Here is a 24,507-nt window from a genome sequence, read left to right on the forward strand (position 1 = left end):
CAGGTCGCAAATGCTTCAACTCCAGCCACAGTTTCATGTTTTGAGTGGGGCAGAAACTGGTTCCACCTGGGTGCAGGGCTCTGTGTTTGAGTGGGAAGCAGGATGTTGTACTCAACAAAAGCCCACTAGCAGCTCGTGTATGTCTGATGTGACCTCTTTGTGGACATAGCGATGGTGAGAGGTGCATTGCTGGACAAAAGTGCTATTGGTGACTGTTTCTGTAAGAGTTTCTTTAGTTCCTGCTTGGTTTTCTGTTTGTTTGTTTTTGCTAGATGTACTGAGCATAAGTAGAGGAGCATCGCTTATGCTTTTGGGATGTGATGGCAGTCACTGCAGTGGGATGTAAGTGTAACAGGTGAACTGCTGAAATCCAACAGGAACTCTGCTCCTTTTCCTTCTCTTGCTTCACTGATTTAAATGCTGGCTGCAGCAAGGATCTGATTCATGTGACAAAACAGAAGGAAAGGTGGTGTTTAGCATTTATCAAATCTGTTGGGGATCATTGCTGGGCACCAATCAACATCTGTATGCTCTGGGATGAGAACAAATCCGTTAGAATTCTGTGCGGTTGGGAAAGTCGAAGCTTTGCATCACTGTTCCTTTTCCTTGGCAGGAATTTATCCGGGAAGGCTGCTTGTACAAGCTCACTAAAAAAGGTCTACAGCAGCGGATGTTCTTTCTGGTGGGTGCTGCTTCTGCTTTCCTGCAGTGTTCAGAGCCTTCAGGATAAAGCAGTGGTGAAAGTGTTTTTGTGTGCTTATGATGGAAACCAACAGTCATCACTGAAAACTCCTTCTGAGGTGGTGGTTGTTGATTTTAATGGAGAAAGTGACTGTGCTCATGCTGTCTGTTGGGCCTGTTTCCTTGGTGGCAGAGAGTTTCATCAGAGTTATAAACTTAATTTCCTCTCTTGTAAATAATAGTTCTAATGAATAAGTAAATGTTGTTCATAAATGTTGCAAGGAAGAGCACACCAGCGTGATGGAGAAACTGTTTTTCCATGTGTCTATAGCATTTAAACAACAGATCTGAAAAATGTAAAAAACACTTGGTGCAGCCTGCCTGCTGTCCTCAGAACCAATTGCTTTCTTCCTCTGTTTTTCAGTTCTCAGATATGTTGCTATACACGAGCAAAGGGGTCACAGGGACAAATCAGTTCAAAATTCACGGACATCTTCCTCTGCATGGCATGCTGGTAAGTGGTTTCAAGCTGCAAAGTCATTTCCTTATGCACTGTGGTGCTTTAGGGCAGGTTGGGGCATTCCATCAGGGCTGGAAGGACTGAAGCAGCTCCAGGCTCACGGGAGGAGCTGTGCCCTACTAAGCATGGACGGGACCTTCACGTGCCTCAGCCTGTGTGCTAAACAAAGACTCACTGCAGGCAATAAGCTTATCCCTTCCATCTCATCAGCAGAACAGCTGGAGCACGTTTGACCATTCATTTTCATGGTGCAGTGAGAGTCTGATCTGGAATATGGATTTGTCTGGGCATTTTTTTTGCAGTGTAAATGCCTGGGCATAAAATCAATCCTCTGTGTCCCCACCCCTATATTCTAACGGGACTGTTGTTTTTGTGTTTGATTTGCAGCTGATAGTGCTTGACCCACCGGTAAGTAATAGGCTAAATCCTGTTCAGGATCCTCTTTTTCTCTCCCTGCTACATGTTGTGCCGTGCAGCTAGAGATACATCAGTAGAAAGACACCGTACACTTTAAATATAGAGCCAAAATAGCCTTAAAGTAGGTGATACTCATTTAGAAAAAAAGTAGCTGTTTTGCAATTACTGCTACTGTGTTGTAATGATACTGAGGCTCAAATTCATAGCCAGCCAATGAGTGGTTTTTGGTGTTTATCAGTCACTAAGCAGCGATGAGAAAAAGCTTGTATTTTTTTCCTGCAGGTGGAGGAGAGTGAGAATGAATGGGCTGTCCCACACTGCTTCACAATCTATTCAGCACAGAAGACCATAGTAGTGGCAGCAAGGTAATATTTATTTTCCCCTGTGCGTGTGGATTTGAGAGAGACCTCCAAAGAGTTTTGTTTGGTGCAGAGCCACCAGGGCTGTTCCATGTGTCCTTTGGAAAGCACAACTTCAAAATAAATGCATGACATTTCACAATTCCTTTATCAGCAATTTGTTTCAGGAAGGAGTAGTTTGTCAGCCCACACCAGTTCCCAAGTGTGGGAATGCTCAGGAATGGCAGGATTCCATTTGCAGCACTCGGGGTGCTCTCTGCATCAGGAGGCAAATATGCCAAACTGCCTTGGCACCAAAGTGTAGTTTGGGCTGCTTTGTTTTGAATATGTGGTCAAAAATGCAAGCAAGGAGGATGAGTTGAACATTTAGAGGTGCTTTATAACCAGACTTTGCAGTGGTTCTCTCTCTGTAATTTGCTTTTCTGTACGTGGTCACAATGAAATATGTAAGCTAACACAAATCGTGCAGGCTTTAATTCAGCTGTTAATCAGGCAGTGCTTTGACTAACCTTGAATAAATCCATCTGAGCATGGTGTAACTGCCTTTGGTACCCCAATGTATGAGTTTTGTTGATCTTTTCATTAACCTGACAAGGAGAAGGAGTGCAAAATGTTTGGCTAAGCCTGTGCTGCCTTTTTAGTTCAGCACTTTGTGTTTGATGTCCAAACACTGTACACGTTTGTATTTCAGTGATATTCTTCCACACTATTCTGGTTTTGCCCACAACCTCCCAACCAAATACCCGAGTGTGTGACTACACAGCACTCTGCAAAACAAGTATGCGTGTAACAGGAGGGAAAAAAGGAATTCCACAGCCACGTGAAATGTGTCCAGAGGAAGACCTTACTCTGTTGCATACTGACAAATATAGACAGATGTGTACGAGCTATAGAGTTCATGGCATGATCCATGTAACCAGCAACGGAAACTGCATGGGTTCAAAGAATTCCTCATCTTCCTGCACTCTGTTTTACTTGCTTGAGGTGAAAAGTAAACGATAAATCCTCTTTAAAAGATATGCTGGCTTTCAGGTTGTCTTTTCTTCCTCAAAATATCATTTCCAGTAAGGTTATACCACCCATTTCTAAAGGGCTTTCATTAATACTGTTTTTAGAGCGAAAACATGATTTCATGTTTGAAGCAGTCCATCAGCTGTTGGTGAACAGTGATGCTCTAGCCCAGTTATACTGCTGAGTCTGGTAGATCTGAAGGAGAATTCTATGTGGCCCCATGGCTGTCTATTCATTTAGTTTCTTGTGAAGTCCATGTTTTAAAATGGTCCTTTTAAACTTGTTCTAAGGCTCTGGATAGTGGTGAAGGCTCCGGGGTGGGCCAGTCATCATTCACACTGTTTGTCTTGCAGCACTCGCTTGGAGATGGGCAAGTGGATGGAAGACCTAAACATGGCAATTGAAATGGCCAAGAAATCCACTGAGAAATCTGACATGCTTCTGGACAACTCCGTATGCAACCGCTCCAACAGTAAGTGGGGTTTCCCACACTCTTGAAAATAGTCAGGTGTTGAGTCTTGTTCGTGTTTCCCCTTGTAAATTTGATGATGCAATGGAGTATTTTATAATTCACATGCTAATAGAGAGCTCTTGTGCTCGTCGTGTCTTAGTTCAAGTTAATATGCTTGTCTTCCTAGGCTGATGCTCCTGGTAGCTTTAAATGCAGCAGAGATGCTCCAGCTGCTGAATCCTTGATTTTATAAGCTCCTTATTTGTCTCTTGTGTAGGCATTTCCCCATTTAACCAAGCAGTGTGTTTTCTTGTCCATAAATCTGGTGGTGTCTTTGGAGATCAGCAAAGTATTTTATAGCCCAGCACTCTTGTGCTTGTCATTGCTATGGACGTGCTGAAATTTGTAGTGTCCCTCCCTGGAGCACCTTCTGTTCCTTGCTAAGGATCAACTGAAGATGAAGTGTGGGGGTTTTGTTTGTTGCTTGTTTTGTTGTGTTGCTTTTTTTTCCCCCACGCTATGGAGTCAGCTGTCCCAAGCAGAGCTGAGTAACGGAAGCCCAAACGAGCAGCTCAGCTGTAACATTCAAGTCGTTGTATTTTAAAACTGGACCGTTGCAAGAGAGAAAAAACCAAACACCATCCTTTCTCAGAGGAACGCCTGCTTCTCTTGCACAGTTTTCTTAAACCGCTGCCGAATTCTCCTCCCCCAGGATCCTCTGATGAGGTCTCTCTAGAACAGGAGTCCGAAGACGACATACACTCTTCCCGTAGCTCCTTGGACAGGCAGAGCCACCACCGTGCCAACACAACCATGCACGTGTGCTGGTACCGCAACACGAGCGTCTCCATGGCTGACCACAGCGTGGCCGTCGAGGTACCGCGGGGCGCAGCTCCGGCCTCTCGCTCTGTCCATCTCGGCTGCCTCGGCCTCTGCTCATCCTCCGCTCCGTGCTCCACTTTGCATTTCTGCTGTCTGTGGGAGAGCACGGACGATTGAAAGGCCGCTGCGTGTCTGCTCATCTTCATGCATGTCTGTGTGTCTTCTGGCTCTCGGCCCTCGCTGCGCGGCTCCGTGCGGCACTGCTGGCACGTTTTGGTGCTGGTCCTGCAGCCTCTAAGGCAGATGTCTGCTCAGCGTGCTGCCGGCAGCTGTACCTCGGGCGTGCTTTAGGTGGCACTTAGTTGGGTAGGAACCTTCCTGGAGGCTGACGTGCTTGGAAGATGCCCAGAAGTGGGAAATACCCTGAATGCCATAAAGAAAAAAAGAAGGTCCCTCGCTAGCCAAAGCAAGGAGTCAGGTGTCAGTCGTGTGTACTTTCCTGGCCCTGCAGTTAGGCCACTTCAGTGGAAGGTACTAGAGTTGAGCTCCAAAGCTTCTGGGCTTTCAGAATGCACCAGTCAGTAAGGAGGTCCTACAGTGTTATGTTGGCTCAGTGTCTGGAAGTTGGACACCTCAGCCAGCAAAGTGGTTCTATTGGAGGGAAGACGCCTTCCTTTCCATGATGGTATACCTGGGAAGGAGACATCATTGCTCTTCTGTGTCCTTATAATGAAACCTGCCCACCGCAGGCTCTGGGAGTTAATGTGTGAGTTCTTCCAGCACCTTCTTGCCTCATTCCGTTCTGTGTTCTAACACCGTCACTTTTTTCACAATCCATTTTCCTTTAACAGACACTTCTGCAGCATCACTTTTCTTACCCTAACGTTCTGTTTTTCTCTTTCTCTCCCCCTTTTCTCTGCTCAGTTTTCTGCTCTCTTGCTGTTTCTCCAGAGCTTCCTCCTCGCTATTTGCTGGGTCAGGCCCAACGGCCCAACACAATCACCCATGTTTGTTGGTACCGGAACCAGAGCCTGTCCCTCTCTGATTACCTGTGCATGATCCAGGTAAAAGCCTCTCAAGTTCTGTGCTGGTGGGAGGAGCTGTGGGGTGCCAAGTGAAGCTAACTTCTCGCTCCGTGAACCCACGTGTTGTGTTAGCATGAGGTTCAACCAGCAGCACTCGTGATGCTGCCTCGTTGATACAGGATTTCCTCCTATTTCTGCTTCTCAGAAGGTTTCTTTGTGTAACTCGGCTGTGTGTGCTGTCTTTCTCTTCAATTATGATCCATTTGCCTTCATTCAGTGCCATAGGTTTCCTTTCCCCATGGCACAGATGGTGGGGACTGACCCTGCGGTGCAGCAGTGACCATATAGCACTCCCCTGCAGCCTGCTTCTCTTTGGGGCTTGGCTTTGCACAGCTGCTGCATTCTGTCCACAGTTCTGGCTTTCCTCATCTTCGTTTCTTCTCTGTTTTTCCCTCCTTCTCTTGGTTTTTTTTTTTTTTTTTCATGTTTAAAAGAAGGGGGAGTGAAAAAAAGTGAATAAAGGGATGAAGCCACACCCTCGTGGCTGTCACTGTTTCCTGGCTACAGACTGCAGAATACAAGGCTGGCCATAGAGATGAGTCAGGGTTGCACTGCTGCGCACCGCCTGGCAGAACGCTGAGAGCCAGTGAGCACTTAAACCTCAGAACTCTGTTAGTGGAATGCACTGTGGAGCAGAACACAGCTGTGTGCAGAACTGGTCAGCTGAAGGTGGATTCAGTCACTGTATGTAATCGTAGGATCATTAAGGCTGGAAAAGACCCCTCAGATCCCCAGGTCCAACCCCAGCCCACCCCACCGTGCCCACTGCCCACGACCCTCAGTGCCACATCCGCATAGCTCTGAGCAGCTCCAGGCACGGTGACCCCCAGCTCCTTGGGCAGCCTGTATCCCAGTGAGGTAATGTGCAGGAGGCCACTTAAAACATGAGTATAAGGGCTGTTATAGGCAGAGCAGTTATATCAGAGGGTTCAGGGTTTCTGACTGCAGCAGCTGTCTTTCTTTTGAGGACAGCAATCTGGTTTCATGGCATCCTTCTGTTTGTTCTTGCTAGAACCAGCTCTCTGGGTACCTGCTGAGGAAGTTCAAGAACAGCAACGGCTGGCAGAAGCTCTGGGTCGTTTTCACCAACTTCTGCCTGTTCTTCTACAAAACACACCAGGTGAGCACGTGGCTGTGCGCTGATGTTTAGGGGATGGGCTGAATCTGGAGACCCTTTGCTTTCAGCTCCAGGTGCCTCTCCTTGCTGTGTGAAGGAGGGCAGCAGGTGAATGGTTGGTAGCACTTAATGAAGTCAGGTCTCTGTAGGGCCATGGGCCCTTCTTGCAGGGTTTAATCAGGATTTGTTAATAGTACTTATCTTCTGCATTTGAGGGGAAGGATGTCGTAACACCCTGACTAGTGGAACTCAGTGAATGAGCAGCCTTTGTTCTATTTCTCACCTGGGGCTGCAGTACAGTCACCAGTTGCACAGGCATCAGGAGTTTCTCAGCCCGTGGTGCTCGCAGCACCTGGTTTTGTAACAGGCTGTGCAGTGCAACATGTGCCTCTTCATTTTATTAATCCCCAAACCTGCTTATTGCATTCAGGTTTCCTGAGGGCATTTCTTTGGGGAAGGATGTTTTAATGATCGTGTTAGGTCACGTTTGGAATTTCTGACACAGCAAAGAGGGGGAAGCAGGGAGCCCAGGGGGCGGCAGGGACAGGAGCAGCACTTTGTGAATGTGGTGCAGGGAGTTGGGGGATGTTAGCATCCACCGCAGGCTTCGTGAGAGATAAAGGCAGCTTCTCCTCCATTCCTTCCTAAGCAAAACCACAAAGCCCCTAGCAGCACAGTACAGCAGGGCAGTGCTGATGGGCTGGCTGGCACTGGCAGCATGCAGGCTGCCTGGTGCTCAGGCTATGCTCTTGGGCTGTTGCAGGATGATTATCCCCTGGCCAGCCTCCCACTGCTTGGCTACGTGGTCAGCTCCCCCGTGGAGGCAGATGGCATTCAGAAGGATTATGTCTTCAAGCTGCAGTTCAAATCCCACGTCTATTTCTTCAGGGCCGAGAGCAAATACACCTTTGAGAGGTAATTTTATGTTTTCTTAATATTTATTTCTCGGTACGTAGCGCGCTGTTAATTCATTGGTTGTAAAGCAGAGCCCTGTCTTTGCTCCCCACTGCCTCCTGCTCTGAGGGACTGTATAGAACACCCAACATACTCCCACTAAAGATTTTCCTTCCCCTCCCGCCCATAAGTAGAAGCATCTTCTTACAGGGGAAGGCTGTGCTTACACCCAGGCCTCTGCTCTGTCCCAGGGGTCTGGAGCTGTTCAGAACCCTCACGTTGCTTTGTGCCTTGCAGGCTTGGTTTTTTGGAAAGCACCATTTGCTTTCCCTTCCTTGGGAAAGCAGCACACATAGCAGCTACCTGAGAGAGCAGAGCTGTGCTTTTCAATATTCAATCATGGAGCAACTTCTAATTCACTGTTGATGTTTCTCTTGCTTTCTTCATTGTTGTTTTTTTTCCAAATAAGCAAGTCATTTCTTGTAAGAAAAGCAATCTATATGACTAAGGGAAGTACTGCCAGCCTGTTCTCCATGCATAAATACTTTGTGTACAGTTCTAAGGGAATGCAATGTGCTCTAATAAGAGCTCTCGAGCTCACAGCACTGTAGAGCTGTTCCTTGAGCAGGCAACCACGTTTGCAAGATAGTTGCCACAACTCAAGCATTCATATGAAGAACCAGCTCATTTACTAAAACAGGATGAGTATTTCCCTTTAAAAAAAGATGTAGAAGAAAGAAGGATGGAAAGCAGATGTCTTGTGAGGTCTGGTGAAAGTAATACAAGCTGTAATAAAAGCATGAGCTTGTGTTGGTGAGGAGCTGAGCACTCCTACTGCCCTGTTCCTTCTCTTTTCCCAGGTGGATGGAGGTGATCAAGAGGGCCACCAGCTCCCCAGCCAGGTCGAGCCTTTTGCTTCCTAAGGACGAGAAGGATCGGCACACGGACTGAAGGGAGCAGAGCTGGACCTCTGCCATAAACATCGCTAAGAGGCAGGTGGAAGCAGGAGTCTGGGGAGGTGATAAAGCAGAGAACCAGGCAGCTCATTTCTACCTGGTGTGGAAAGGGGGAGCTTGGGAGTTGCAGACAGGGATCAAGCCCACTCCAAATGGTGTGGGAGAGGGTCACGACTGCTCCGGTTGAATCTACTTAGAGAGAATCTAACAACTGCAGAGCTTTGGTGTGTACACATTGCGGGAGGTGCACTGCTCCAGTTGTATCTGTACAGTAATGCCTTTGCCTGCCCTGAAAGTGGCAAATGCCACCTTTTTTTCCACATTTTGACTGGATGGTCAGCATACATGGGGGAAAGCAGCAGCTGCTGGAGTGTGAATGGTTCGCAGCAGGTTTGCTGGCTCCCAGGGGTTCCCTTCCCTTCCTTGATGCTCACGGCTGGCTCCAGCCACGGCCTCACTGCTGTCCTTGTCAGCTGGCTTGCAGGCCTTAGACTAACAGAGTCCCACAGATGTATTAGCATTAGCATAACAGGTGCATTTTGAACAGAAACAGCAGCTCTTGCAGAACAGTTCTGCTACTCAGAGGCTGCCAAGGCAACGATTTTCCAGGGGAAGTGTGAACCTCTGCTGAGGTGTCAGCACGCTGTGGGTTGGTGCAGGTGGGGTGTGTGGTTTCTCCTCTGAACTCTGCTATGGTGCATGCTGAGAGGGTCACTTGCTTAGTCTCATATCACAGCTTCAGAGTTCCTTTATCCTATTGTAGGTGTTAAGGCATGGGATGGCAAACACTTCACCCTTGTGTGAATGATATTTCCAAGGCATTTAAAGCAATATAGGAGAACAAGCTTCTCAGAAAGTCACTGTTGCTTGTGCTTCTGTGTCACGTAAAGACTTTTGAGAATCCCTTTTCTTACCTTTAAATATCAAGTGGGAACCATCTTCTATTTCTCGTGAAGGTGTAAAAGTCACTGGATTCTAGATGGAGCATTAGTGTGCGAGGACTCCATTAAATCTCTTACTAATGCTGACGTGGTTGCAGTTTGTTGTTTTTGCAAAGCTGTCACAGTTGGTTGCTTCTACAGGACTGAAATAAGGTAAACGCTGTCAAATGCTGTTGGATGTGGTTTTGAGGGGCTCTAGGTATCCTGCTTTTATTTTGGTATTTGGATGGTAGAAAAAGGACCCATGAGTTGGTGTAGTGAAAGAAAAAGGAAAGTGCTGCGTGTTGTGCGGACTGGATTGCTGAGATCCCTGCAAACGTGGGAAGCACAGACACTGACCTGTGTGTTCTCCAGGACTTTAGATTATGGTCCACATTGCTTTGGGGGATGGGGTCAGGTGGGGGTTTTAAGAGAGGTTTCCCAGACTGCTCAGGTGACTGCAGATTCACTCTTCGCTGCCACTGTTGTGACGACCATCGTCCCGTGTAATTTAAATGTACTTAATTTATTAGCGTCTTCATTTTTAACAATTAACTGTTGTAGGTGAACACGTGTGGATTGACCAAGTATGTTATAACCAGCTGAGTTATGTCGTGGAAGTAAATAGCATCTTGATATAAAATGATTTCAGCCTCTTATTCCTGCCAGGTGCAGTGGAGCACTGCACGTGTGCTGTGAAGGGTTTAACGGAGAGCCTGGGCACTGCTAGGAGCAGCACGGGGCAGGAAGATGCAGGGAAGGACCAAGCACAAGGCAAAGAAACTGCAGCTCGAGCAAATACTTTTTACCTGGTAATAAAAAGTCACTCCCCACCTCATTCATTTTGTTACTTTATTGAAAGTGGCAGATCCCTTTCAATGCTTTTAAAAACTAAAACCGTTGTTGTTTCGAATACTGGACAAAGTCTGTGGGGATTGTTTCCTTTAAAAATTTTACTCATTACACTGCAGTGCATGTGAGTAATAACACAAGGTACCTTACTGACACAACTTGCTACTGTCATGAACAGCAATTTTAAAGCAGCAGGAGCCCTTTCTGCTAGACTGCAGCCTCTGCCTTCGACTCAGTAACTTTTGTGTCTATACATTAACAGCTCCTCCTCCTGAGGGAAAAATGGGTTTGTTGTGTTCCTCGTAAGGACAGGCTCCAAGGCTGCTCACCCAGAGAAACACCGCCCTGCAGCAGCTCCAATGCAATGAAGCAGCAGCACCTTTTCTCTACCAGATGAGATCACAGCGTGTGCTGAGCCCATATTTATCCATCAGAGAGGAACAGAAAGGACTGACATAAGCTAAAGTGAACACCGCACGTGGGGATGGGGAAACGTATGCTCCTTTTGAGCTCCTTTTAGCCCAGCACTTACAATCTGCAGCTCTGAATCAAAGTACCAAAAAATCAAGCCTTACCACTAACACTCTGCCTATCTATCTCTCCTTTAAAAAACGCTGAACAGCCGCAGCTTTTGTTCTCAGTGGCCTTGGGGTGAGCCACATCATTCACACGAACACTCAGATCTGGGTATCTAAGGTCTTGCTGACTTAATAGGAATATCTTTACAATTAGTGAGCAGATTGCTAAGCAACCGGCTATCAGAAGTTATTATCCTAAGTCTATTTTTCTAGACCTTGACAGTACAGATTATATCAACCTCAATTAAAAAGTAGCTTTATAAACTAGTACTATACAGGAAGCAAAGCTCATTGGGATGGCCCTGCCAGCACACCTTGAAGCAGGCACCGCAGCTGTGGATGTTTCAGTCTCTGCCAGCAACCACCACCCCAGCCTGACAGGTAGAGCAGAGCCCTGGCTCCAGCCAGCTCCCAGCCCAGGCAGAAAGAAGAGCCAGCAGGTTCATTTAAGAAGACGAAGAAAGAGGCTTAGAGTGGTTTTGGAAACTCCCACCCACAGCACACGGATGCCACTGCTGCCAGCCATCCCACCTTCATCTTTCTGTAGAGGACAGGCATCCTGCCCCAGGATCTGCTGCGCAGTGCTGACCTGCCCTTGGAAGAACTGAAGCCATCAGTACTGGCCATGGGCTGCTGCCTTCCCTCTCCTCTCCCTTCTTTTTAATCCTTCTGCAAGGTTTGGGTACATGCAGCTGTCCACTGAGCTCAGAGGTGAGGCCTGCCCAAAGCTGAGTACCGAACCTTCAGCTGCAGAAAGCACCAGGGAAGGAAACCCCAGCAGCTCCCACACCTAACGTAACCACTGGCCCCTCCCAGCCTCTGGAGACCCAAGGCAAGTTCTGCTGTTGCCTGCATCACATGAACCAACGCCTAATGCAAAACGATGTCCCAGAGCCAAAAAAGAAGCAGTCAGCAAACCCATCCTCCCATGGAACAAGCTAGGGAAGAGCAGCAGCAGCCTACTTACTTTGCCTGCTGCTAGAGTCAAAAGCTTTTCTTTACTAGCATGTGAAGGAATTTAAAGAATCCTCCAGAATATCCAAGGAGCTGTTCTAAACTTTCCCAGAGGCTGTAGTGCACGTAGAGCTTGCAAACATACCTGCACTCACACGTTACAGCTCACAAACACTTCTGTAGGAAGGGTGGGAGGCTGAACCCATCAGGCTCGCCTTTGAAACACACACAGCTGAATAGAGGAGAGCCTTCCCCTTCTCCAGCAGGCAGCCATTTACCAGTGGGAATCAAACCAAGCCAAAATGGATACATCCATAGGGAAACAATTAAAAACCGCGTTGATTACATTGTAAAAACAATTAGACCACCCATCTTGGGTTCTGTAAAAGGTCTAAATTGTACTTGCATTGCAAACCTCACCCTGGGTCATCATGGAAACACGTGTAATATGGAGGCTCTGAAATGTCCTGGAGTCCGTAACACAATGTTATATCCAACAGCAGACAGTGGTCTGGATTAGAGATGTAGTTCTTATGAAGCTGGAAAAAATCCTTCCTCCTCTCAGAACAGCAGCAGGGAATGTGTGCATCAGCGGGCAGAGGTCAGGTGGTTCCGACTGTGTGAAAACCTTCAAGAAAGACCAGGGAGGAACAGGTCACTGCTGCCACGTAACTCCCTCACCTGCAGGAGGCACGCACAGCACAACCAGTGCCCTGTGGGCAGAAGTGAGGCTGCCTCTGCTTGCCTCTACCCATTCTCTAGATAAAGCTGTCAGCCTTGAAAGGAAGCCCCAACACTTCAGGAACACAGCCAAGAATTGCAGGGCTGGAAGGGACCTCTGGAGATCATCCAGTGCAGGCTCCCTACAGCAGGGTGCACAGGTAGGCGGCCTGGCAGGTATTGCATATTTCCAGAGGAGGAGACTCCACCACCCCTCTGAGAAGCCTGTTCCAGTGACTTAGAGATTGCACCTGAGACTAACAAGAAGTTCTCAGCATCGTTTTACAGCAGAAATAAACCAGGAGCTCTGAGGCTTTACAAGCCTTCAAAGAAGTGTCAGTCTCATGCTTATATTGCCAATTAGAGGCTGCTCGCAGTGAATGATACCAAAGTAGCTGACCCTCAGTCACCCAAGGTACATTTATGAGTATCCCCCTACTCAGCTGGGGGCTAAAACCTTTGAGAGCATCACGAGGACAGATCCTGTAACCTCTGTGCAGCAGTCAGAGTGCTCTCTCCTGCTGTGATTGTTAGATGTTGTCTGTATGAACAAATCCCACAGCATATTTGCTTGAAAGCTGTAATGACTTGGTAAGAAGGCCTTAAGGAGGGCCAGTGTTTTCAGTCCTTCCTATCTAAGGCTATCTATTTTTCCCCACTTGATAGCATCCTATTGCCTTTGATGCCCGGACTGCTCAGCACCACACCTGACTGTAGCTGCAGAGCATAACAGCAGTGCAATTTGCTGCCAGCCCTGCCCTGCTGGCACCCACCTTTGTCCCGAGGACCCTCACTCACCTCTGTACCCGCTCCACCATGTGTGCTATCAGTTTGTCAGAGATGCCAGGGCAGGACTCCTCCGCCAAGCTGAAGGCGTTCTCCAGCTCCTCCATAGCTCCCACGTTGCCTCCAGTCTGCTTGTGCTTATCTTTAAGCTGCAACCCAGAAATAGCACGTTAGCTCCTTAGCTAACTGCAGGGAGCACCTGTCAAGCAGTGCAGACATCAAGTTCCCTTCCCTTGTAGGAAGACACCAGGAGGGTGCAGGAGGGGACCCACATCCTTCAAAATGGCCTTTTTGTAGGTCAGAAAGATGAGAACGCAAGGTCTGGAATTTCGGCTTTCCTCCAGGTAACAACAGCAATTGAGTTCCTTACAAGACAGGCTCTGATGTGCTGCTAAACATCCTGTATGATACTAGTGCTGGATCAGTAGCCCTGAAAAAACACTGATCTATCTGAACTGGTACAATCTCTTTGCTGCTGAGGACAGCCTAACACCAGACACACACCAAAGGCTTCTGGACAGGCAGGGTTGTAAGCACTACAGGACCTGGATTAGTCACCACTTCAACAGCTCCAGAAAGAGCTTTCCCCAGGAGAATGGGGGAACAAAGCCCACAGCAGGGCCAAGCTATAAAGCCTCTGCTTGCATTTAGCATTTTTAGCCCTCTCTCAGTGGGCCTTAGCAAGTGCAAGTCTCCTTGTGCACGATCCTAGTTGTTGATTTGAAATGGCCGTGCCTTCATCATTCAGTTACATCACAGAAACCTCAACACGTTGCTGATGCTGAGCCCGAAGCAGTCTGCCACTGGAAATGCACAGTCACATTCTCTGTAAAGTTTCCCACCGTTCCCATGTAAGCAGCTCATGCTGCAGCTCATTCCCTGGCACATCAGGATGCAGTGTGCTGTGCAAAAATCAACCCCTTTTGTGGAACAAGAAGTACCTGCCAGCTAACCCCTTTCCAGCTCAATTAGACTCCCATTAAGCTATGCCAATTAAGGAGCTTTACATAAGCCCCACCGCTCTTTGCCTGCGCTTGCAGTATCAGCCCTCCTGACTGCTGGAGGTCACCTTTCCTCTCCGGGCCAGAAAGCAGGACACCACAACTGGTTTGACGTTACCTTATCAAAGACTGCCTGCGTCGGAGGCAGGAGGAGACACGGGCTGTCCTGCAGGGAAGCTGCCCAGCCACCGCCGCGCTCTGACGCAGGGCTGACAGCCCTTCAGCTCGATGTGCGTGGGCTGTGTTACATCGGTGCCCTGTGCTGCAGAGCAGCTTTCTGAAGGTCAGCAGGTGGCAGAGAGCTGTGCTGTGCTATGCCATCCAGCCTGGCTCTTATTCTGGCTTGGATCTCCAGGCCCAAATACTGAGCCTGTCCTCTCCTCAGAAGGAGCAGCTGGGTTTCAGGGCTTGCAATTGCCCACACCTGTGCTGATGACCTGGGTCACTTTCCATATTAACACCCAATAATAAAGATGCAGGCAGCCATACAAAGGCTCACGAACAGCATCTCACTAGAAATTCTGTTCACAAAGCCCAGCTCCAGCCTTTTAATGGAAAGAGGTGATCACAACTTAGCAGATTTCAGAGGCAATAATGCTGCTGTTGGTAGGAAGCCAGCACTGAGGAGAACAACATGCACACCTGGCTGAGAAGCAGTTTTCCTACAGGTCTTGGAGAAAAGTTTTTTTCCACCTCCTGCTACTGCACACAGAAACCAGGTTACTTCAGAGACAGCCCAGCACCTCCCCTGCTCCTGATTTTGCTGAGTGGGATCAGTGGGGCCAGCAAGTCTGGGGCAAAGGAGCCAAAGCAGAAATGGAAAGCCAGGACATCACGTCCCATCTTATATCAGCACAGTGGCACTGCTAAGAAGCCCACAGGTGCACTCAGTGGTTTGAAGAGCACACAGCTCTTCCCAGAAGGCTGCTAAACAGACAGGACCGAGAAATGGTTAGCAATATGCTGCAAAACAAGGAGTACCGTCTGCCTCATGCGTTGACCTCTGCAGTCAAGCACAGTGGACTATGAAAAAGAGCAGTCAGCACAATCCATAGAAACATTAAGATTGAAACAGACATCTGAGATCTCCTAGTCTGTTAGTTCTCCATTTCCTAAGCAGTGCTGTCTCAAGCACTGAATGCCCGCTTTCCAGAACAGCCTCTGCTTTTTGTCCTGAAGCACTAAGCCCTCTTTCCACATAAACTCTTTTCCCAAGTCTACTGCAAAGTCCAGAGACCATCCTTGGGAAAGCAGAGCCCTGTGCTGGAACAGCATCAGGATACAGAGAAGAGCAAGTCCTCAGGAGCAGGGAAAGGCATCTGTGACTGGCAGCCCAAGAGAAGGCACACTGGATTCTGGCACACAGTGTCTGTATAAGGTATTTCTTACTAAGTACCCCCCCGTTTCTACTCTCCTGCTGGGAACAGCAGCTAAAGATCATTGCCAGTGGGCTCCATTATGATTATCTTCCTCTTTCTTCCCCTTAAAACACCCACCTAGAAAGCCAATTACAAACATTATCTTATCAGTAACTGTAGCTTTTACTGCACCTCCACATCCTCACCCAGAACACAAGGCAAGGAAATACTGAATTTTCAAACTCATTTTCTTTGTCCACCTACAACAGGCCACGCAGTAGGTCACTCCTTAGCTTTGGTACCATAGCAACAGAAAAGCCAAGGTCCTACTTACCTCCCCAAAGACTGGGTGGACAAGTGTGGAGAGACACTGTGACCGTGGTTGTCTCTTGATGGGCTCAGAAGGCTAAAAAACAACAAGGAAAAAAGTTATAAGCACAGGCAAAGGCTTCCCAGGCTCGCAAGCTGCCAAGCCCTTTTTAATTTCACTGCACCTCAATGGCAGTCCCCTCACCAAATCTCAGAAAACCACAGCTTGTGTTGCCCTGAGGATGTGGAGGAGAGCTCTGAGGCACTAGCCTTGATACTGAACTAAAGCAAATTTTAGACAGCACAGGCACGACTGGCAGCTTCACCAAGCCCCATGAGATTGTGTTAGCTTAGCCCACTTCTAAAGGAACAGATGGCAACCAGACCTTCTGGGAACCATGAAGTGCCATTCCTTTGTGCAGCTTGCTCAAGGAGTTGGGACGAATAGTTGGTGGGAATGTCCAGATTGGGCCCTGGTCTCCGTCCTCTGTGTCTCCATCACTGCCAATGAAAAGGGGGAGGTCAGGACGAAGCCGCAGCTCCACACACGGTTCTATCTATGCACTGTCGTAGTCACAAGCTCTCCCCCACGCGTTGATTCACAAACACAAATATATAAGTATTGCCACAGTTATAAAGCCTGAAGCTTTCTGAAAGGAGATATATATAATTGAATGCACATAAAATACAGGCAACAAGAGCCCTGTTTCACTACATCAGATGTTTCTCATTGCTACTTTTGGTTCCTTACACTCAGGAGGTGTAGAGGTTCCATAGATAAGACTAGACTAGAATACCAGGCTCCAGTGAAGCAGAAGGAGGTACAACCTGTTTCTTCAGGCAGCAGTCACTCCCACAAAAGCAGATGCTCACGTGTTTTCCTGGCTATGATATGATCTCCAACCCAGGTGGGGAAGAGGACCTCAGTCGCTTGCACCTGGGGCACGTGTGGCATAGAAGGGGCATCTTCCATGTGCAGTGTGTACGTACATGTCAGAATCACCAGAACTGGAATCTTCTCCATGGCCCTCTGACTTCCAGCGCTTGAATCTGTCAATCAGCTCCATTAGGAATGAGGTTTTCTTGGTGTAGCGTGTGATGAATTTGTGCTTTAGCAACTCTTTAGCTGTTGGCCTCTGGAATAAATGAGGAAGGCAAGCTGCATCTAATCATCTCTGTATAATAAACATGCAAGTGTACCACCTTCAATTCTTGCCAGTCTGCAAGCTCAGAATTACTTTTTCTTGAGTAGAAAGCAAGTATTGCCCTACGGGGGTATTACAGATGCTATACCCAAAGGCAGAGGTGGACAGCAGTACTCACAAATCTAGGATCCTTATTGAGGCAGGCTTCCACAAACTCTTTGAAGGGCTTGCTGTGGTGACCTTCAAGTGTTGGAGGGTTATTTTTGGGGATCAGGAAGAGAACCCTCATAGGATGGAGGTCAGAATTTGGAGGCTCTCCCTTTGCTAATTCAATGGCTGTAATTCCAAGGGACCATATGTCTGCCTAAGAGAGGAGCAAACAACAGTGACTACAGAGCAGCAAGGAGCAATTCTGCAATATGGAAGCATGCAACTTTGGCACAGCTGAAGGGCTCATCACGTAAGGTCACATAGGGTGCTTCACAACTAATACACAAACTTCTACAGACCCTGAATGATGGGAAAGTACACTACCAGCAGCATTTCCCTGTATTAATCCTACCACTACCTGCAGCAGCATCAAGCAATCCTTCTCCTGCTCTAGCTCACCTTGAAGTCATAAGCAGACTGTTTGATGACCTCTGGTGCCATCCAGAATGGAGTCCCCACAAAGGTGTTCCTCTTGATTTGTGTGTCTGTCAGTTGTCCAGCCACTCCAAAGTCAGCCAGTTTCACATCTCCTTGTTCCGAAAGCAGCACATTGGCAGCTGTTCACACAAATAAGTAGTAAGTCCACAAGTTCCCAAGTCATCTGCAACCCACACAGACCAGTGGGAAGGGACATCCCACAACATCCCCCTTTGCCTCCATGTAAACCTCAGTCTGGATTCCCAGTGTCAGACTCATCCCCATGCTCTGACATCTGCTGGGTAACACAGAATACTTCTGTGGTGGTAACAAGGAGTAGATGTGAAGGGCCACACAATTACTAGATGTGATTCCTGGACACACAAAGGTGAGAGGCACTTGGCCCAAGGTACCTCAAATGGTCTTTACTTTTTTCCCCTCACCCTTCAGCAGCATTCAGTACAGGTTAAACAGCAGATCCCTGAAAGCAGATCACTCACCCTGGCCTTGCATCGCTTCCCACTCACTCGGCTTAAGAAAGCAGCACTGCTCAGGCTTTGGAGCAGTGCTGTAGGACTGCAGAGCTAGCAGCTATGGAAACTTGTAGTGTCACACACACAACAAAATCCTTTCTGCATCTCCCTGCATGAGGTTTCCTCATTCTCCTTGTTCACATGCCCTCCTGCAGAGGGTCAGGCAGTGTGCATCCAGCACCGCCCTCCTGCTGTCCTTTGATGCTCTGCTCCTGATGTGAGACTCCTCTATGGGAGGCAGGTGCCAGATCTCTCTGCACTGCACAGGGCCAGCAGCCACAGCAATCAGGACAAGAGGACACATGCAGCCCTGACCTTCCTGGGCAATGAACCCTACCTGAGGACACTGCTGCAGTAAGTTTTCATCACAATAAGCAGCATGCACATGCCTTGGCATCCATCAGAAAAGCAAATACCCAGACCTAACAGCCAGCTGATATTGGAGCACACCATTCACTGACTCCTTTGCTTTAATACCCTGTGTCCATCCAAACTACAAGTGTCAGAGAAGAGCTACAGATCCTTACTATTGCACTACATCCTGAAGACAACAAAAACATGAGCTGCAATAAAATGAAAAGTACCAGATTCAGAAACAAGCAGCCCAACAAGAAATGCAACATTAAGAAACAGTCTTTGAAACCTCTCAGATTAGTTCTGCGTCATCCTTCTGAATTTATGTTTGGAATATCCCTTACAGCACAGACAGCTGAGCTCCCTGCTCTTACCTTTGATGTCCCTGTGGATCTTCCTCTCAGAGTGCAGGTAATCCAAGCCCTTTAGGATTTCCCTCAGGATAGTAGCTATGTAAGTCTCTTCCAAGGGCCCTGGCTTTAGCTGAAAAAGGGAAGGAAGACAACTTAAAGGATGAGTGATGCTTGTATTTTCAAGCCTTTCCATTTGATCTTTGTCAAGCAGATCATATTCAGCAGGAGGCACTGACTGCACAGAGCCCAGTGCACATCTTATCCTACAAGCAGAATGCCAGACTTTGCACCTGATTACATGACATGGAAAATCTTTGAAGGCTTTTCTGTTAGACTCTTAAAGGCTTCCCAGACAAACAGCAGGATGCTCATCTCTTGCTCTCACTTGGAAATACACTGGTGAAAGAACACCTTATCTGTCTTTCTGGATCAAGTCTCTTTGCCAGCACGCAAGAGCTGAATTTCAGCCTTGCAACAGCAGTGAGAACTTCTGCCTTCTGGCTGCGGAGTGACAGGGTACTGTATCACAACTTTTCCCCTTTTAATCAGTTCTCTTCTAAACAAGCCCTGCCTTCTGCTGTTGATTACAGGTCCCCCTACTGCACCCTTCCTCCAACTCAGTGCAGGCTCAGCAGTTTTCAATATATGACCTTCGTTCCTTCTGGAAGAACAGGCTTTATAGTCCCAAAGAGAAAAGCAGAATCCTGTGAAAGAATACAGCACAGCACAACTTTTTTTTCATGTGTTTACTATGCATTAGTGTTCCCCTGAAGTCTGGGGCAGCTTGATAGACATGATCAGTATTATTAACACCTGTAAATTCCAACTGTAGGCCAGCTCCCTGCCAAAGCCTGATGCCGTGCAAGCACTGAACCACAAACTCCTGGCAGGCACAAGACTTCAGTTAGGTGAGCTATGGATTTATGTTGCTCAAGAACAACTTACTGCTGTCAAATTCATTTCACTGTTTTTTTCTACTGTAAAGCAACAGAACACCCTGGAGAACTGTGTTTCAACAGCTGAGCCCCACGCAAACGTTTCCTCTGTCCTGGGATATGCATAACCAGCACATCAATCCTGCACTGCCTACCCTTCAGGCACAGGGCTGTCTAAAAGATGTCACACAGCAAGTCAGCATCTGCCTTGTGGGCATTTCACAAATCAAGGCTTCAGCCAAGATATGTCAGGGCCCAGAGCTTACCACATACTTACCAAATCCAAGGCTGAACCTCCTCCCAGGTACTCCATGATTATCCACAGCTTGGTGCCCTGCAAGTAACAGCACAACCCAAGAGCAAAGACGGCGTTAAGATCAGGCAGACAAGCAAAACATTTGAGGTGAACAGCCCTTGTACACAACACGAGAAATATTGCCTACCACAGCTCTCAGAGACAACAGAGGACCTGTTTCTGCCCCCAACATTTATTTATCTCCAGTTCTGCCTAAGCAAGCTTAGTATCACTGCGGGCACCAGACTGCACAGCCCAAGGAGATAAGCATATTGTCTGGCTGGACATTCAGCATCACTCCAACATATCTAGCACATCTTGCCAATGACAGGGGAGCTTTGCAGCCTTTGATGACATTAACAGGATTCCAGTTTGAAGGGTATGGTCAGCAAGGCACTTTCTTTCTCCCCAGAGAAGAGATTTCCAGACTGAGGTTCTGGTAGGAGCAGCTGGTCCACAAAACCACAGCTTTCATGGTGGTTTTGGCAGAATGCTGAGAAAGTGCATAATCGCCTGTGAAAAATATGCAAGGAATAATCAGGATTCAAAGAGCTCAAGGATTGCTGTGCCATACAGCCAGCGTTACACGTGCCTCCAGCAGCTGGCATCACCACTAGGAACTTCTATTGGGGGTTCCTGAATCTGTTCTCAGTGGGAACAACATCACCTTGTTGCTCCACCACTCCTTCAAAGACTCAGACACTGTTCTTTTCATTACTTCTTCAACCCTTCAGTACATCCTTCCCTCCTCCTGTTCCCTTGTAAGGTAGGAAGTGTGGCAAGGGAGCTCCAGTTCTTGATATGTTTGTAACTGCTGCCCCACACCTGCCTGCAGGCTAGGTTGCAGTGGAAGTGAAACAGGCTTAGAGATTTCAAGCCCTCCATGCATTCAAGCATCTGGTGCTTTGGTGGCCTTTTTGGGGCAGTGATGACATGAGCAGCATCACTCAGAGGGTAGGTCAGGTTCTGGGGAGCAGTGTTTCATTGTGAGGAAGTCCAGGATGCTGTGGGGTACTGGAGGGAGTGATCTGATCTCCCAACCAGGCACTAGGAAACAGGCATACCCCCTCAGAACAGCATACTGCTTTTCCATGTGCCATGTTCCCAAAAGTTGTTGGTGCTATGTTATGTCTGGGGGCAAAAGGGGTTGGGAAGAAGTACCACAATCACAAGATCATGATAGACTCCTATTCTTTCCAGAGATGGCCTGGATCCTTCTACAAACATAAAGCCCTCAGTGCTACTACCTTAGAACTGTGATATTTCCAAAAAGCATTCCACAAATTTCCTTTTGAGGATGGTTGGATGGGGAAGGGATCTGCCTCTTCAGTGAGAAGTTTGCTCTTCACTCAAGTGCCCTGCTCTTGGGACCATACCAGGCACCTCATTTCCACATGCTCTGCAAGTGACTTAAAGACCAGCCTCGTATGAAAACCACATACATGCAGTGGACAGAACCACTGCTGCTCCTGCTGCCACACTGACTCGACGCCCATGAACTGGGCACCTGAGCAGTGCTGTTTACCATCACCAGCTGTGGGTCCTGCAGAAGCCCAACTCAGTCCCCAAACTGCTGGCAAGAGAATTGCCATGGCTTTGTCCTACCTTCAAGTAGGAGCCGTAATACCGGGTGATGTAGGGACTGTCACACTGGCTGAGCACTGTAATCTCTTGCTGAATGTCCTCAATTTCATCCTCAGCCTCCTCCAGATCAATAATCTTGATAGCAACCACCTCCTTGGTGCGGTTGTCGATCCCTTTATACACTTCACCAAACGATCCTTTGCCAATCCGCTCCAGCTTGGTGAACAGTTCCTCAGGATCCACCCTGGAGTGCTAAAGGAGGAGGGAGAGAAGGCAAAAGTCAGCAAGTCCTGCAGCAGCCCGCAGAGCACCATGCACATCAGATCTGTTTGCCTTGCATCTCCTATCTACACATCTGCTGTGTTGTTGAATTCGCCTGAAGCCCACAGGCCCTACGTGGGCTCAGAAACATATCAAAGAACATGTCCAGGATAGGAGCTGAAGCAGATTTTTACGTGGGGTCTCTGCTCCTGCAGATCACAGCTGGGGAGGAACAGGAGAGAGGCCAGAAAGGAGAATGTCAGCAGGATCCATTCCTAAGAAGGCAGCAGCTCCTTTGGGACAGGACTGATGTGGCATGCAGCTCAATTGCAGGCACCAAACTGGGGCCAAACGAGCTTCATGAGCAAGGACTCATCCATACCTGAATGAAAGGCAGGTGAGGTGTATCAGAACCAAACTTTGTCTGAAGACTGGGATGAGAAAATAGGCACAAATCAGAGGCCATCAGAAGTTCACAGAGATGTTTCCCTTCTCGCATTCAAATATTTTACTCATTTGAACGATTTTCACCTCCCTTGCTTGTTTGGAGGGCGACATACTCCAGCAGTACAAACACCAATTCCCATCAGCTGCCTTTACTGCAGCCTGGTTTTCAGGCAGACCCAGCCCTGATGGAGCCTCACATCTCTCAGAAGGTCAGCAGCACTCTGTGAGGCCTCTGCCCACCCTGCAGTAGAAGGAGCCACATGGACACCCTGTCTGCAGGCCTGCACTTCTGGAACAGCCTCCTCCAGCTGGCACACCCAGGCACAAGAGTGAATAGCATTTTCCTTATTAGATAAGCACATCAACTGGGAAGCTAGTGACATGACCATCAGAGAAATACTGACTCGCAGTGGCTGGGCTTCAAAGTTAACTCTTTGATAAGAAAAAACACAACAGAGGGAGGAAGAATCATCTCCTGATGTTATTTCATTCTGTTCAGCTGCAGAACAAGAGGGCCTGCTCTGCTTCATGCTATTAAAAGGCTCTTTGTGATTATTTTTTTTGCCTTAAAAAAGGTCTAGTTTAAACAAAAAGAAAAAAAATCTGGCAAATACAGCCTGACCTACAGGAAGCAGACAAGTGGTTACAGGGAGTTCTCCACACCCAGAACTTCTCAGTCTCACCTCACACGTCACCCAAAGGGACCACTCCCATGCAAGGACCTTGAGCTGGGCAGGGATTTTATCTGAGCAGGAGACAGTGGTATTTTTGCATCTAACACCAGGTTTAGCAGCATCCCTGGGTGCTGCTTACTGATTAACCAAGCAGTCATTACACGCTGTTTGCCTTCTGCACCCAGCACATTGCTGTAGGGAGTAAGCTTCATAGTCAGCTCATTCAACAGTATTTCCATGTGCATTCCAGTCCAAGATACAGATGGATAACCAAATATCCTTCTGCATCCATGGCAACACCCAAACAGGCTGGATTTGAACAAATGCACTGGGAACAGACTGGAGGGGATAGGCAGTGAGGAAACGAGCTGGAGATACATAACAGACTGGAGAGAGTGAAGGAAAGGAAGATCTGAGCTTGAGAAATGCCAGAAACCAGCACAAGAACAGCTGTGGTGCTGGAGGAACAGCCTGGCTACATGCAGTCCCAACTGTTGGCCACTTTTAACAGGAAGGGGCAGCAAAGTGACCCAGGCACTGCCTCACACAGTCACCTGCTGCACTGGAGAACATCATTCATCCACCAGCCAGCACCAAGGAGAGAAACAGAACCATCTCTGAGCAGCACCTGGCTCAGCATACATTCTGCAGGGCAGCAAGACTACGAGGAAACCTCCTTCTCCTACATGGATCATTTTCCATGAGAAAAGAAAGGACAAGGTATGAGCTACTGCTTCCCTTCTCAGCCTTGTGCAGCACATCGAGGAACTGGGGCTGAAACTCTTCAAGAATGGGACATCAAACAGAAGAGCACTGGATGCTGCAGGCAGCTTCTGGGACAGCCAGCAGTTTGTGTTGCAGGCTCTGTCGTCACAGCTTCCTGAACAAGCCTCTATACTTTGAGGTAGGTTTATCGTGCTTTTTGAGGAACAAAGCAGCTCAGGGGTGGTAGAGAAGACAGACCGTGACAAATACAAGAAAACTTTGCCCAAGGAACTCAAGAAAGAAATGCAACTCTGATATTTGGCTATCCTCCTGTATCCTTGACTGGAATGCACTTGGAAATCCTGCTAAGTGAGAAGAAGGAACGAGGCCAGAACTGCTCAATTGCAGGTGCTAGGTTTACCTTGCTCTAGCTTGCACTTCAAAACTGATTTGGAAATGCTTCAAAGCTGTTAGGTGACAGGGTGAGAGTATGCCCTGTGCCACACTGCGGCGGGATGTAGGGGAATACAGTAACACATTTTGTGTAACCTGACTTGCTCCTGCCCCAGTAAATCTGTTCCTGTGGAGCACTGCAATGAGGGGTCATAAAAAGCAGAATCTGTCCCTTTTCTAAATGCCCACTGATCTCAGCACCAGTCTTTTTGTCAGAGAACCGCCCTGCAAAGCTACAAACTTCATTAGCAGAAATGCACAGAAGCCAGATGAAAATAACTCACACCTGCACAAACAGTCACGGATAACCTAAAGCAGATCATTAGCACCTGTCAACTTTGCAACTGTTG

The 24,507-nt window shown here is 47.9% G+C and overlaps 2 protein-coding genes across 2 annotated transcripts in view; one reads left to right on the forward strand and one right to left on the reverse strand.

The window, feature by feature from the left end:
* Positions 1 to 9,879, forward strand: part of FARP2 (FERM, ARH/RhoGEF and pleckstrin domain protein 2) — a 44,208-nt gene extending 34,329 nt beyond the window's left edge. The window contains exons 19-26 of the mRNA XM_019618864.2: positions 614 to 682; positions 1,106 to 1,195; positions 1,901 to 1,983; positions 3,342 to 3,460; positions 4,152 to 4,315; positions 6,359 to 6,466; positions 7,227 to 7,378; positions 8,218 to 9,879. Of these exons, the coding sequence (XP_019474409.1) occupies positions 614 to 682; positions 1,106 to 1,195; positions 1,901 to 1,983; positions 3,342 to 3,460; positions 4,152 to 4,315; positions 6,359 to 6,466; positions 7,227 to 7,378; positions 8,218 to 8,308 (876 nt within the window). The 3' untranslated portion in view covers positions 8,309 to 9,879. The remainder of the gene's footprint in view (positions 1 to 613; positions 683 to 1,105; positions 1,196 to 1,900; positions 1,984 to 3,341; positions 3,461 to 4,151; positions 4,316 to 6,358; positions 6,467 to 7,226; positions 7,379 to 8,217) is intronic.
* Positions 9,880 to 10,071: 192 nt separating this feature from the next.
* STK25 (serine/threonine kinase 25) lies at positions 10,072 to 21,865 on the reverse strand. Its single transcript, XM_010716508.3, has 10 exons — positions 21,639 to 21,865; positions 20,016 to 20,072; positions 18,825 to 18,933; positions 17,546 to 17,703; positions 17,115 to 17,300; positions 16,782 to 16,927; positions 16,178 to 16,292; positions 15,817 to 15,888; positions 13,136 to 13,272; positions 10,072 to 12,245 (listed from the first exon to the last, which is right to left on the reverse strand). Exons 2-10 carry the CDS (start codon positions 20,049 to 20,051, stop codon positions 12,206 to 12,208), a joined length of 999 nt encoding a protein of 332 aa, XP_010714810.1. The 5' UTR covers positions 20,052 to 20,072; positions 21,639 to 21,865; the 3' UTR covers positions 10,072 to 12,205.
* Between the last annotated feature and the right edge of the window lie 2,642 nt (positions 21,866 to 24,507).

The sequence above is a fragment of the Meleagris gallopavo genome, chromosome 11, assembly GCF_000146605.3.
Source record: "Meleagris gallopavo isolate NT-WF06-2002-E0010 breed Aviagen turkey brand Nicholas breeding stock chromosome 11, Turkey_5.1, whole genome shotgun sequence".
Classification (NCBI taxonomy): Eukaryota; Metazoa; Chordata; class Aves; order Galliformes; family Phasianidae; genus Meleagris; species Meleagris gallopavo.

Coding starts and splice junctions, on each gene's coding strand:
- STK25 (XM_010716508.3), bottom strand. CDS start 20,051: ATGGAGTACCTGGGAGGAGGTTCAGCCTTGGATTTG. Junction 18,934..20,015: donor GAGGTTCAGCCTTGGATTTG/GTAAGTATGTGG, acceptor TCCCTTTTTCAG/CTAAAGCCAGGGCCCTTGGA. Junction 16,928..17,114: donor TCAATAAGGATCCTAGATTT/GTGAGTACTGCT, acceptor CATTTATTCCAG/AGGCCAACAGCTAAAGAGTT.